The sequence below is a fragment of the Talpa europaea genome (assembly GCF_964194135.1).
Source record: "Talpa europaea genome assembly, chromosome: 8".
NCBI lineage: Eukaryota > Metazoa > Chordata > Mammalia > Eulipotyphla > Talpidae > Talpa > Talpa europaea.
In genome coordinates, this window is record NC_140075.1 from 4600399 (window position 1) to 4614588 (window position 14190).

The 14190-nt window shown below is 41.5% G+C and overlaps 1 protein-coding gene across 1 annotated transcript in view; it reads left to right on the top strand.

Annotated features, from left to right (window-relative positions):
• The window catches only part of LOC311176170 (vacuolar protein sorting-associated protein 54-like), a gene marked incomplete at both ends in the record, with an annotated part of 92474 nt that overhangs the window by 42069 nt on the left and 36215 nt on the right, over positions 1 to 14190 (top strand). Inside the window, 2 exon segments of the mRNA XM_084241478.1 lie at positions 12609 to 12735; positions 13902 to 14009. Coding sequence (XP_084097604.1) covers positions 12609 to 12735; positions 13902 to 14009 — 235 coding nt within the window.

A 14190-nucleotide genomic window follows, 5' to 3' on the forward strand; every position in this document is an offset into this window, starting at 1 on the left:
CCCACTAATCCGGGGGGTGGGACCTCAAGCCCCCTACTACCGAGTTCACCTGACCCATCAGCCTACCAAGTCAGGGGAGTCAGAAGGCAGTAACTCAAGCAGCCCTCCAAAAGCCCAGGACTTGGGGTGTACTTTCCACTCTCCATGTGATGGAGAAACCATGAGTGGGGCGGAGCTGGGGAAAAGTGAGCAAGGTCAAGTGAAATAGCTCTTACCCTCTCAGCGAGGTTGCTATAACTCCTTAGTGGGCTCTGAGGTTCTCATAAATGTGTCTCCCTCTGTGGTACTGGTAAGTTGGTGTCAAGGGGAGAGAGCTGAAGCTTCCTATTCCTTCGTCTTACCTCTTCCTCAGAGTCTTGCTCAACACTGACAAGTGTCAATAGCATGATAAGTGATCCTGTGGAACAATGAAGAAAACCAGCAACAGAAACTTGCAAGTATATTAAAAAGTAGTATTATGACCAAACAACAGTAAAATGGTCTAAAGAGTAATAACAGTACCAAAGGAAAAAATATTTTATTCATAGGAAACATTTCCTTGAGAGCCTAGCAAATTTATATCCAGGAATCTTGTTGAGAACCTACCATTCATACTCAGCAAATACTTTCTGACCTGTCTGCCCATCATTGGTCTAGACACCAAATGCACTGCCTTTGTGGAACTAAGACAAATAGCTTTTAATATGTGGTGATCACCACAGAAGGGCAGGAGAGAGCGGGTCCTTCCCTACCCTTGAAGAACTAGTCCACTGACAGCGGGAAGGGCTGACAGGCACAACAGGTAGCAGGCTGTTGCGAGCCCCCTGCACTGTTGGAGATCAGTAGAGAAGGGAGGCTGAAGGGAGCAATGTCGGGAAAGAAGTATTAGAGTGGGCCTGCGCTGAAGAAGGCTCGTGTTCACAGAAGTCTGTGCCTAAGTCCAAGGACAAAGCGAGGCCTTGTTGGTTAGGCCAGGAGCACAGCTGGCTATGCTCACACACCAGCCAACACTGGGAGCTGCACTGGGCAACGTTTACCATCCATTATATCAATAACTGAGTTTTCTAAAACTCACTAAGTACAGCTGGCAGGTGCTGTGCTGATGGTTTTACACGCAAGGCCCCAGATTCCTGAGGTGGCTGCCGTGGGAAACTGCATCCTACCAGGGAGGAAAGGGTAGGATTTACCTCCATCTTTCTGACTCGTCTTTGTTCTTTTTTTTTAATTGTTTTTTGTTTGTTTGTTTTTTAAAGATTTATTTATTTATACAAGCACTGGGCACAGTCAGGAGCGCGGGAGGGTGAGAGAATTCACCAGAGCCAGAGCAGGGAGCAGAGCAGGCAGAAGGACCGAAGCACACGGCTGAGGGGAGCAGCGGGTGGCAGGAGAGGTCTGTGCTCCATGCCGGACCCTCCACTGGTGGCCGGGCAGCAGCCGGGGATCGAACTGATGCTGCAGAGCCGGCGGGCAGCTTCCCAGCCCAGTGCTCAACCGCTGTGCCACCGGGGAGGCCCTTCATCACTTTTTCTAACATGGCATAGATTTCAGGCTATGAGCTTCCCTTGGGGAAGGGTTTTGGGAAAGACTGTATTCACTTACAGAACAAACTTTAAGGAAAAATATGAGAATATAAGTTTCTGGCAAAGCAATAACGTTAAGAGAAAAGTCTATCTGGAAGTGAGGACCTGTGAGAGTGAGAGGGAAACCTGAGTAAAGCAGGGGTTGTAACTGAGACTGTGATCTCTCACTTGTCAGTGTGTCCTCCTGGACCGGGGCCAGAACGGCAGAACCGGATCCCCGAAGCGCGAGTTCAGGGGTCCCGACACCTCTCCCTGTCCCGACGCTCCCACCGGCCCCTCCGGCGCCTGCAGCCTGCAAGTCTGACTTGCTGCTGACTCCGCGGACGTCGCCTTCACGTGGACAGTCCCCCCCCCCCGGGGTGGACACAGCGGGGCCGGGGTACCCTGGCGCGGCCCAAGGGCGCGGGCCCGGGGAGCCGGAGGTCGGGGGGGGGGGGGGGGGTCCACCGGGTCGACCAGATCCCTCCTCTGCCGCCAGAGCTCGGGTCGGTAGCCCGGGGGAGGGGGTGGCCTCGGGGGGGGGGGGGGCGAGGTTCCCGGGGCCTTCCGCGCCAACCACCGGGCAGGGGCGTCCTCCCGATCAGACCGCCGATGGGTCCCTCTGCGGTGTCCCCCGCGGCCAGGCAGGGGTCAGCGCGGCGCGGGCCGTCCGGGGTGGCGGCGCCAACCGTGAGGCCGGGGGGGGGGGGGGGGAACACGGCGGGACCGAAGTCCGCGTCCTCCCTGGCGGGGCGACCCCTTCATGTGCGGTCCGGCGGGGCCCGCGGGTCGGGAGGTCACGCAGGACATTCCGGAACCCCCCATCGTGTGCGCCTTGGGCTGAAACGTGGGTATTTGGCCCCAAGGGCTCCGGAGGTGGACGCGGCCCCGAGGGCAGGCGGGGGTCAGGGGGCTCCGCGCAGAGCCCGGGGCTGACCGAGGCCGCGGGGGGGGGGGGGACACGCGCTGCCCAGGGGACCGGCCGAGGCCGCGGCCGGGAGGGCGCCTGGTGCTTCTCCCAACTCTGGGGATCCCCGCGGTCGTGTTTGGGGGACGGACGCCGCGACCCCATCTGCCCTCGGCCTGGAGCATGACATTGGATTGGAGTGTCTCTTTCTGTGCTGGGTTTGTAGGTTTTGTGTACCTTGGACACTCACCTTGTGAGGTGTGTGATGTGCACAGTTTTCTCCCAGCGCAGGGCCCCATTTTGGGGATGGCTTTTCTGAGGCACAGACGTTCTCTAGTGTGTGGGGGGGCACTTGTTCCTACGTGCTCTTCTTCCCTGGTCCTTGGCGTGTGTCCCCAAGTTCATCTGTGGGGTGAGTGTGCAGAGGGCAGCACCCAGGTGTTCTTTCTGGTATTTTAAGCCCTCGTCAATGCAGATTTTAATTCATTCCAAATTTTTCAACTGCACTAATAATAAGGAAAATAGAAATCCAAACTGCAATGTATTGTCACCCGTGAGAAGGGACCAAGCTGGAGACTGGACACAGCAAGGAGGTGAGGAGAGAGAGAAAGGGCCTCTCACCTCTGCTGGGAAAACAGCTTGGAGATGTCTTCAGACAATGAAACCAGAACCACCACAGGTTGGACCAACCTCTGCAGGAATTTGTCCCAGATGTGCAGACCCTCTGATGCACCATGTACACCTGTGTTCACAGCAGCACTGACCACTCTTGCTGGCCATGGCTCCAACCCAATTTCTATGCACAGTGGAGTGAATAAATAAATAATGTGGGTCCACACACAATGGAATACTACACAGCTATTAAAAAGGTGAACTAGTGTCCTTAGGGACCAAAGGTGGGCCTTGAGGTGCTTATGCCAGTGAAATAAGTCAAAAAGTGAAAAATATTGGCTGGTCTCACCCATCTGTGGATTATAATATAAAAAGGTCAATAACAGAAAATATAGTGGCAAACAGCAAAAGGAAATGTTGGACTGAGTGCAAAGCTTTGCTCATTATCAGAGGGAACAGGGAGAGGGAATGGGGAGGAGATAGGAGTGTGGATGGACAGGGCAGGCACTGCAAGGCACTTAGTAGATTCTGAGTGGACACTTGTGCAGGTGGGGGAGTGAAAAGTGACCCAGAGTAAACAGTGAAAACAGTAAAAAGTGTAAATATGTGTCCTCCTTTTATAAGAACAAATAACAAATTAATGTGATGGTGTGATGAAACAGTCATGGTAAAGATCCCTTCTCAGCAGACACTCACTGCATTTGTTCAAAGGAAAAATAGAAAATTAACAGGAATCTGACCAGGGAATGACATCATATCCCAAGGTCATGGGGACTGTGCTCTCGTACTATCACTGAAACAAATATTACTTTGAGTGATTTTATAACTCAGGTTTCATTCTGAAATTTGAATGGACGAGTCATGTCTTGTGATTAACTACATTTTATTATCATAAATAGTTTCATGGACAAAATGTGCTCATCGGTCAGGAGAGTTCGGAGACACAGTGACCTGCTCCAGAGAGGAGGAACGTCACCCCACTCACGTTCTCAATGTTAAGGAAACAATATGAAACCTCCGTACGTGCAGTGCAGATGTGCAGGATTATAAAAAAAAAAAAAAAGGCAAATATCGCCAGGCTTTAGTTTGCATGATGTTTTACATAATAATAAAAAAACATAGTTCCCAAGTATAAAAAAAGTGAACTTAAGTGTAATCTATAACAAAATTGAGAAGAAGACCTAGTATAGGATCAAGATACATTATGGAAAACTAAAGGAATGTAAACACAATTACAAATTAAAAATTACAAAATTTTAAGTAAAAATGTAGTTCTTCAAAAATAATTCAAATATCTTTACCTTTGGAAAAACCACATCGAGGGGGTACAGTCACGTTGGCATCCAAAAGGCATCATAGAAATTAACATCCCATCCATTCCAGGTTTCAGTCATAGATTCCTATTAACCAAGGAAGTTTACATCCTTCCACCTCTGGCAGAGTCAAGTGTGGTTTCCTTTATCCTTTGAGCAGGAACAGGAACTTCTCCTAGAGGAAGACGCCCCACTAGGAATCGTGAGGGATGGGGGTCCAACACTAAACTGTGCTCCCCTCCCCTCCACAGGGATGGGACCCCCCAGTGGAGACACAAAAAGGCTGTGGGGACTGAGTGCCCAGGACTGTGGTCCCAGGAACTTGTGCTCCCAATAACAGACCCTCATTTACACTGTTTCATTTCATGAAAAGGTTGGTGATATATGAGTTCCAAAACATTCTTTCCACAGCAAATTCATGTTTTTAACCACGAGCGGGATTCAGTTTATGAACAAAACACAGGGAGACAGTTGGCAAAGGATTTCAGGAAATTTTAGGAAACAGGGTTTATTGAAGAATATGAGAATATGAATTTGGGACAAATGAATAACCCTAATTCAAGAAATCTGTGCTTTATTAATAACATGTTAAGAGTTAGGGGGTAAAAGCTGAATTAATGAGAGGTTATAATCTTAGATTTCGATATCTCACATCTTGGAGTACTGGCCATTGATCAGTCTCCCCACAGCCATCTTCAAGGCTTTATTTCTCAGACTGTATATGACGGGATTAAAGGTGGGGGGCACCATCATGTAGAACATAGAAATGACCAGGTCAGATGTGGACGTGGTCCCTGAGGTCGGCTTCAGATAAGCAAAGCATGCAGTGGAGACAAACAGCACCACAACCAGCAGGTGGGGAAGGCAGGTGGAGTAGGCCTTGGCCTTCCCTTCTGTGGATGGGATCTTCCTGACAGCAGCGAAGATGTGCACATAGGAAATGACGATGAAAATAAAACAGCAGATACTCCAGACCACACTAATGAGAATGGGAACAAATTTGCTCATTAAATTTCCTGAGCAGGAAATAGCCAATAACTGAGGGACGTCACAGAAGAACTGATGGACCACATTGGACCCACAGTAGGACAAGGAAAAGGTTCCAGCTGTGTGCATCACAGCATAGAGACCCCCACCCAGCCAGGACACAGCTGTCAGCTGCACACACCTGTCCCTGCTCATGAGGACCTCATAGTGCAGAGGCTGGCAGGTGGCAGCATAGCGGTCAAGGCTCATCACTGTGAGGAGGTGAAGCTCTGTAACTGCTGACATAACCATTGTGAAGACCTGGACAACACAGCCCGGGAAGGAGATGGAGCTGCTATGCCTCAGAGAGTTGGCGATGGACTTGAGGACCGTGGCTGAAATGAGGCAGAGGTCCATGAATGACAGACTCCTCAGGAAGAAGTACATGGGGGTGTGGAGGTGCCGGTCCAGGGTGATGATGAGGATGATGAGCCCGTTCCCCAGCAGGGCGCACAGGTAGACCAGGGAGAAGAGCTGCGGGTGCAAGAAGCCCATGGTCCCCTGGGTGGGGAACCCCAGGAGGACAAATTCTGTCACTGCCGTGAGATTGGTCACCCCTGGAGCCGTCATCTGTAGAATGAGAAAAAAGGAAGAAAATGTCAATCTTCCAATATTGAACAAAAATGTGTTATCAGCATAGGACAATTATTTAATCTGCTTACTGGATATTTACTCCTTCTAGGTCCTATGGAGTCTAATATCCTCATATGTGTGTCCTGCTGATTCAACCTTTAATTTCCTTCTCATGTGTCATTACTGTGTTCTCCAACTTGTCTCTGAAATTTGGTAAAAAGGTGGAAATTTCAACTCTCCCCTATACACTTGAACAAATTAGAATCTCACATGTGTCAACAAACCCCACTGACAGCCCCTCCCCTCCACCCCAGGCCCGCAGCTCCCGCCTCCTGCCCAGTCCCCAGAGGTTGTCCAGGGCACATCCCCAGAGGACACGTGACCAAGTCCAGCCCCTCCCCACCCTGGAGAGCCTGTCCCTGCTCCTCCAGCACAGCTCTGGTCTGGGGAGGCACAACAGTGATGGGTGTGCAGGGAGATGGGGTGTGCAGGTCCCTGTTTTCCTGCTCCCCAGGACCCGACACTGTCCTGGAGCTGAATTATCTGAGCTCGGCGTCCCCATGCGGTGCATCCTGACACCTCCTCTGTCAGATTCCTGCCCCTGTGGCCTCACTGCTGCCTCCTGGTCTGTCCCCTCGTCTGCTCATCTCTCTGCACCTGACCCCCCACATCTGAGGACCCAGAGACCACGTTTCCCACAGAGTCTCCACCTGGGTCACACCCACACGTCCCTCCTGCAGGATGGGCTCGTCCACTCTGGGTCCCTCCCGGCCCCTCTGCCCTCTCAGACTCATGCACATCTGTGTAGGGAGGAGACCGCTCCAGGGCTGAGCCAGATGGTCTGTGCGTGTGGCTGTCCCTGCTGGTCCCAGGGCCCCGGGTCCCCTGGGTGCGGGTTTGTTCCTCCTAGATTTTGTTTGAACATAGTTTTTCAAGGTGCCTGGGTTCTCAACAGTTTTAGGATTTGGAATTAAAGTGGCAACATCTTCCTACATGATTTCATTCTTTATAAAATGAAACTTTGAAATGAAATATCTTCTTGTCTGTTCAAAAGGGCTTTTACTTATATGTTAGGGGTACAATGTGTTTGTTATCAACATAAAAATCCCATGGTTTGATACCCTCTTCTGAATGTGAAGACTAATTTACACAGTGGGAAGTGTTGGCTCATTATAAAATTTATAGTTATTAAAATGGATCTTTTGCACATATATTGAGCTTTATGATTTTAAAAACTATGAATTTACTGCCTAAATTGTTGCAAAGTTTGGCAGTTTCAATTACAAAAAAAATAAATATTTTTACTCATTTTTTATGAAGTGAAAATTTTCTGTTAATAAAAGTGAATGGTAATCACTGTGACAATATGTCATTTATGATCTATACTAATTTAAGTGTTGGTGAGGTTAATGGCATTTAAATACTTATTAAGCAAATGCAATATAGGGTCTACATCTATATTGAACCTTGGTATTGTGTAGCTTTTGAAATAAAAAGTTACTTTGATACAGCTAAATATCAGTTACTTTGATATTCAGAAATGAAATGTTATTTGCTCTATCTTGTAAAGGTTTTTGTAGAAACTTAGTTTTCACCATTGATAACTTTTCTTACTACTTACTACCACTCTTACCAACACCACCATAAAACCTAAGAACAGTTATTGAATATTTTGGTACTCTGTACCAAAAACTGTGTTAAGTATATTACATTTATTATTTGACTCCCCCTACCAAAAAAAACCCTTTATTAGATAGGTAATCTTACCCCATTTCAAAAGATAAGGAAAGAGAGACAGAGAAAGTCCTAGATAACTTGCTCCAGGTCAAGTTATAAAACAGTGGAGCCCATATTCAACCCAGTTCTCATCTGACCCTAGAAGTGTGTATGATTTTTAATATATTTGTGTGAGGATTTATAGAACTACAAACAGATCACTGTGAACATCAATACTAACTTTATAAGTGCTTTAGATGTAAAACTATGTGGGCAATTGAGTTACATGTTTACTGAATTAGAACTTACCATAATAATTGATTTTATGATAAAAGTTAATGAAGCTAGCTTGTTTTCTAGTCACAATCCTTTTTTCTTTCTGCAAAGAAAAGATGGAAAATATTCAGTATTAATTGTACGTTCCAGCTTATTGTGAGTTCATTGATCATACACGATATTGAGATTCCATGTAAGGGAATCAAAGGTATTTATCAAAGGTATTCAACATTTTATTTGATCCTGAAAATCTCCTAAATTTATTTTTTTTAATTTTTTTAATGTATTTTTTTTCTATTTTTTTTAAATTTTCTAGAGGCATGTCTTATTTATTTATTTATTTATTATTTGTTTGTTTGTTTTGGTTTATACATGCACTGGGTACAGTCAGAAGCGCGGGAGGGTGAGAGAATTCACCAGAGCCAGAGCGGGGAGCAGAGCAGGCAGAAGGACCGAAGGACACTGCTGAGGGGAGCAGCGGGCGGCAGGAGAGGTCTGCGTGCCATGTGGGACCCTCCTCTGGTGGCCGGGGAGCAGCCGGGGATCGAACCGGCTGCAGAGGCTGCAGGCAGCTTCGCAACCCAGCGCTCAACCGCTGCGCCACCGGGGAGGCCCAAATCTCCTAAATTTAGATATTCAAAACATGATAGTAAGAAAACATCCACATTGTATGCTCTGGGATAAGGACAAAAAAACAGACTTTCTACTCTTTGATGAAACTATAGTTTATTGACATGTAAGTTACACTGATAAAAAGCAGCAAAGAGATCTTCATGGAAAAGATACAGTTTAGGAGATCTGAATTACGGTACAGATTGAGGTATATCAAAGTAGAAAGCATTGGAATTGTTCCAATTTATTTAGCTAGATATATAGACCTAAGGCCTTTTGCACGCAGTGATGTTTTCGTTTTTTATCTTTTCAGTAGATTACTTTTACCACTCTACTATATGTCTTGACAGATTAATCTACTACAAAATATTTTTGATAAGCTTAGTAATAATGTGCAGGCTATTTTTAATTGTATAGGAAGTGGTATTTATAAATCATAATCTGGTACCAGAGGTGTTCCTTGTTATTGGATTTGTCATTATTGTAGTGGGCGGGGCTAGAAAATAACTACCTTTTTCAAAAAAATGTATGAATTCATATTTATATTTCTAATTTAAATTCAGGTCTATAAGAGTTTTTAATTCTTTAATCTTACATATGTATCTTCTCAAACAGGCTGAAAATTGTTTTTTAATGAACCCAATATAATTACTCATTTGTTTTATCACACACTATATATGCAGTGTTCTTAAAGCTAATGTTACTACAAACACATAGATTTCTTTCTCTTCCTTTCTTCAAGATACAGGCCTTGTATGATGAACTGATACATTGCTATGTTTTAAAGTCATTTAAAGTAATTCTTCTTTGGGATTATAGATGCTTTTGTGGTGGTGTGGTGTGACAACAGACATCTGAAGAGATATAAATCCATACTCTTAAATCATATACAGTGTTGTAAACCAGTATAACCTCAATAAAAAAAAATGCAATTTCAAAACAAATAAACAAAAAAGAAATACTTTTTTGTGTAAAATTGTCAATAATTTTATACACATGTAAATTTTTTTAAATTTTCTTTTGGATATTAAGGATTAATTTTAAATGTGATGTTTTATAACCATGCTAAGTAATTACATGACTCCAAAGTCAAATCTATGAAACAAAAAATATTCAGAGAAATTTAACTTTAATCTTATTCCCCTTCCTTTTCTTCCCTACTCTTTAGGTCACCATTTAAAAAAGTTTTAGTTCATGTTTATTCATCTGTCTTTCTTATCTGCATTTATATATACATTTTTCTACCTTGTTGTTTTCACCTTACAGTATACTCTGAAAATCACTCTACAATATGCATTCTCAATGGGAACTATCACCCTAAGAGAACAAAATTGATTCTTGAAGAGTGGGAAGGATCTTAGATCGTTAAACAGATATACTGTGTGTGTATAGGGGTATCATTAAGAATAAAAATGTCTGAAAATACTTATTAGGAATGAGAAGGGCAGTAATGAAAAAAAACAATTGAAAAACTTCTCTGTAGCTATATTAGTTATTGGCATTTCTAAATTCTCTTTGAAGTATATAGTATTATGATATATTCAACTAGTCATCTATTTATTTGTAGTTACAACCCGTACTACAGTAAGTATATGTTTCTTTGTATTTTATTTTATTTTATTTTATTTTATTTTATTTTTTTGTTTCTTTGTATTTTAATCATCATAGAGTCATGTTGCTTAATGAGTTTTCAGTCAACAATGGGGACTGAATATTACAACAATGGTCCCAGTAGACTTTTCCATATAGCCTAGGCATGTAGTGTAGGCAGTGCTATGTCATTTTGTATAATTACTGACATTTACAAAATAAAATTGCCTAACATTGTATTTCTCAGAATGTATCCCTGTCATTAAGCAATGCATGATTATATTTTTGACACAGATTCTGATAAGTGAGAATCCTATATCAAAGGCTAATTATCTATGTAATTATGTTAGACATTGCCAAATTTTCTTTATGGCAATGTTTTAGTTTATACTAGTGGATATCTTCTAAATTGGTTTAGTGTGAGATGTTGGTGCCATTTCTGAGAACCTTATTAACCATCTAATTCACTGTAAGAAATAATGTTCATAGGCTAAACAAATCTATAGTTTTTCAATTATCAGATTTTTCACCATTATCGTTGTACCCACATCCCATATGTTGTTTATACAGTAGCAGTGGATTTGTCTAAAAGTTTACCAGACTTCAAATGTTTTGTTAATGTGCATATATTTGTTCTTCCTAAAGGCAGTTGCCAGCATTAAGTGGTTTTTCCCCAAGTAAATGTACAGATTTTTTTTTAATATTTATTTATTTATGCATACAAGAGCTGGGGTACAGGCCAGAGATGCGGGGGGTGAGAGGATTCACCAGAGACAGAGTGGGGGACAGAACAGGCAGATTGACTGAGGTACACTGCTGAGGGGAGCAGTGGGCGAGGCAGGAGAGGTCTGCGTGCCATGTGGGTAGCTCCCTGGCCAGCCGGGGATTGAATTTGTGCTGCAGAGGCTGCAGATTGCTTCATAGTGTGGAGCTTAACCCCTTGTGCCACCAGAGAGGCCCAATATATAGATTTTTAAGTGTTTTTGTTAATGTGCTATATATCTGTTCTTAGTAAAGACAGTGGTCAACATTACGTGGTTTTCCCCAAGTAAATGTAGATTTTTTAGATGTTTGTTCATTATTTAATTATAAATTTTAATTGCTTAATTTTAAGATTAAATTTAAACATTTAAATATAAATGTTTTTAAATTGCCCCAAAAGATAGAGCCTTTTTAAAAGGATTTTTTTTTAACACTGAAGTATAGATTTCCTGTTAGCGTATTTCACTTATGTTTTGAAATATCTTTAACTAACTTAATTATCTAGATTTTTCACTCTCTTGTTTTTATAAAGTCATTGTATTATGTCGCAAACATCCTTTTATATATTAAGGTACTCATCCTTACTACCTTGCAGAGCAGAATCTTCACGGTTCCTATCTTGTCATTTGGATATAAGCCATGTTTTTTTCAAGGGAAAATATTCCAAATACCTTTAGAAGTACTTGTCTTTACTACCCCCACAGCTCACCCCAGATTAGAGTACTTCTCACTTTAACTGCAGCTAATATCTGCAAATGTTAGTGGTAGACTAAAAAGAAGCATTATATTTTAAGTGAAAAGTTGTTCATGGATAAATTGTATATTGGTATTTTTTTAAGATTTATTTTTATTTATGCATACAGGAACCTGGGATATAGGCCACAGGTGCAGGGCGGGAGGTAAAGAGGTGGGAGAGAAAGGATTCACCAGAGACTGAGTGGGGAGCAGAACAGGCAGAGTTTCTGAAATACACTAAGGAGAGGTAGGTGAGACAGAAATCTGCTGCACCTTGTGGGTTAGCTCCCTGGCCCAGGATTGAATGGTACAGTGACTGACCATAGCTTGATAGTGCTGAGACTTTAACTCCTGCACCACCAGGGAGGCTCCTGTATGTTGGTATTTTTATGTTTTCAGTTTAAACATATTGTGTATTGACTTTTAGTTTAATGACCAGAGGGATGTTATACCATAACTCAAACTGATAATGATAGAGAATTGAGTCAATCTATACTGATAGTCCTTCAGATATTTGTACCCTCCCAGAACACAGCCTGGCACATATTTGTATTTGTTGACTAGTTTGCTGAATAAATGAGTAGCTGGTGAACTACCAGTGTTGCTATTCAGTAAGTGGTTAATAAGGAACAAACTTAGAATATCTGAATATTTTATCTGTGAAAGAAGACAAGAAAGCAGTCCTGAAATTTCTGTATCTTAGTTTTATGCAACACATTTAAGTAGCTGGGGTTTAAAGATAGAAAATTAGTATTTGTGAGGTTATATAAAGCTATTTTAGTTATTTAATAAGTTGAAAGTTACCATTTTACTAAAACATCACATATTTGCACAAATACTGTCAGCAGGGAAAGTTTTGCCAGCTGCTTTCCCTTATCGCGATGTAAACTTGGATATTTAATATATATATATATATATGTATATATAATATAACATTTTCCTTCATAGGCATTTGGGATCACAACTTTGTGAATTAGAAAAACTGATAGATAAAATGATGATTGCAGAATTTTCTACTTATTCTCACAGTGACTTAAATAGACCACTGGAAGATGACTGTCAGATTTTAGAAGAGGTATGTGTTTTGAACTCTGGAATGAAATTCATGTCCTTAGTGTTAATTCCAAACAACCTTAGTTTAGAACATGTTCTTCTCAGATTAGTGTGAGCAAAATTTTCTTAAATTTCAAGTTCTAGCTGATCTATGAAGTCCTTCACTATGTTACCATTTAATCGGTCATTATCTTACAAAATTAGAGAATAAAATAACTTTATAACTTAATTAGAAATTAGAGTTAAAACAATGTCACATAGTTAAAAACTGAGTTCAAAGTATAGATATAGGGCAGATGAACTTTTATCCACATGTATGCATGCACTGGCATAGGTCTTATAAAAAGTGATCATCATTATGTGGTTATTTTCAGATCTTCACATTCACTTAGTACCTATTATGAACATGTTTTATACAAATAGATCATATTTAGGTTTTGCTTATTTGTTAACTACACAATGCTGATTAATACCAAACAGCTGAGCAGCATATGTAGATAAAGAGATTTTTGTGTACATTTCAGTTAATTCCCTATGGATAACATAGTCCAGATCAATATTCTAGTCTTTTAGACCACAAATTAAAAAGCACAGGTCTCTACCCAAAGAAAACTGGCAAAACATAACAAATGTAATTCTGGATGATAGTTCCCAGCAGTCTGGGGGTGAAGGAGGGAGGAAGGTAAAGAAAGGGCAGGGGGAAGGTAAATAGTGTAGTGACATTGGAGCTTTGGTTGATGGCAAGTGAAGCATGTTGAAGTGTGAAGGTGTACTCCCAAACCTAGGTATTTTTGTAAATGACAAATCAATAAATTTTTTATGAAAAAATATTAAAAAGTTAATAAAAATAACTATAGGTTTCATAGAATATTTTTGGTCATCACAGTTTGAGTAGGATAATTTCTAGCTTGTTGGAGGTTGGCCAAAAAAACCTCTTATATTGTTTTGTCCCTAAATCAATTTCACATGATCCAGTGTAGTGGAATAAGGATTTAACCATTTTTAGAAATGATCAGATTTTAGAAAAATATAATGACAAGGTTGCTGTGGAAGGATTTCTTTTAAGCTTATAGAAAATACTGTATGTAGGGTAGAGATTGAGGATAAAGCAATAAAGCCCTTGATATTGAATATTTGTTCTTCTGAGATTAAAGTGTGAAATTACATATGTTTGTTTTATTTTAATAGGAAAGACTAGTATCTCTTGTATTTGGACTTTTAAAACAAAGAAAACTTAATTTTTTAGAAATCTATAGTGAAGAAATGATTATTACAGCAAAGAATATCATTAAACAGGTAAGTATATATTTTTATTACATTTTGGTCTAGAATCTTGTAAAAAGTTTTTTGCATGATCCTAGTAATAATGTATGTAGCATAATAGTAATATTTTCTCATTTATTTGAACATAGAAAAAATAGAAGAAAAGCATATCCCTACTAGTCAAAAGATTATCACTTTATTTCTTTGTGTAGCT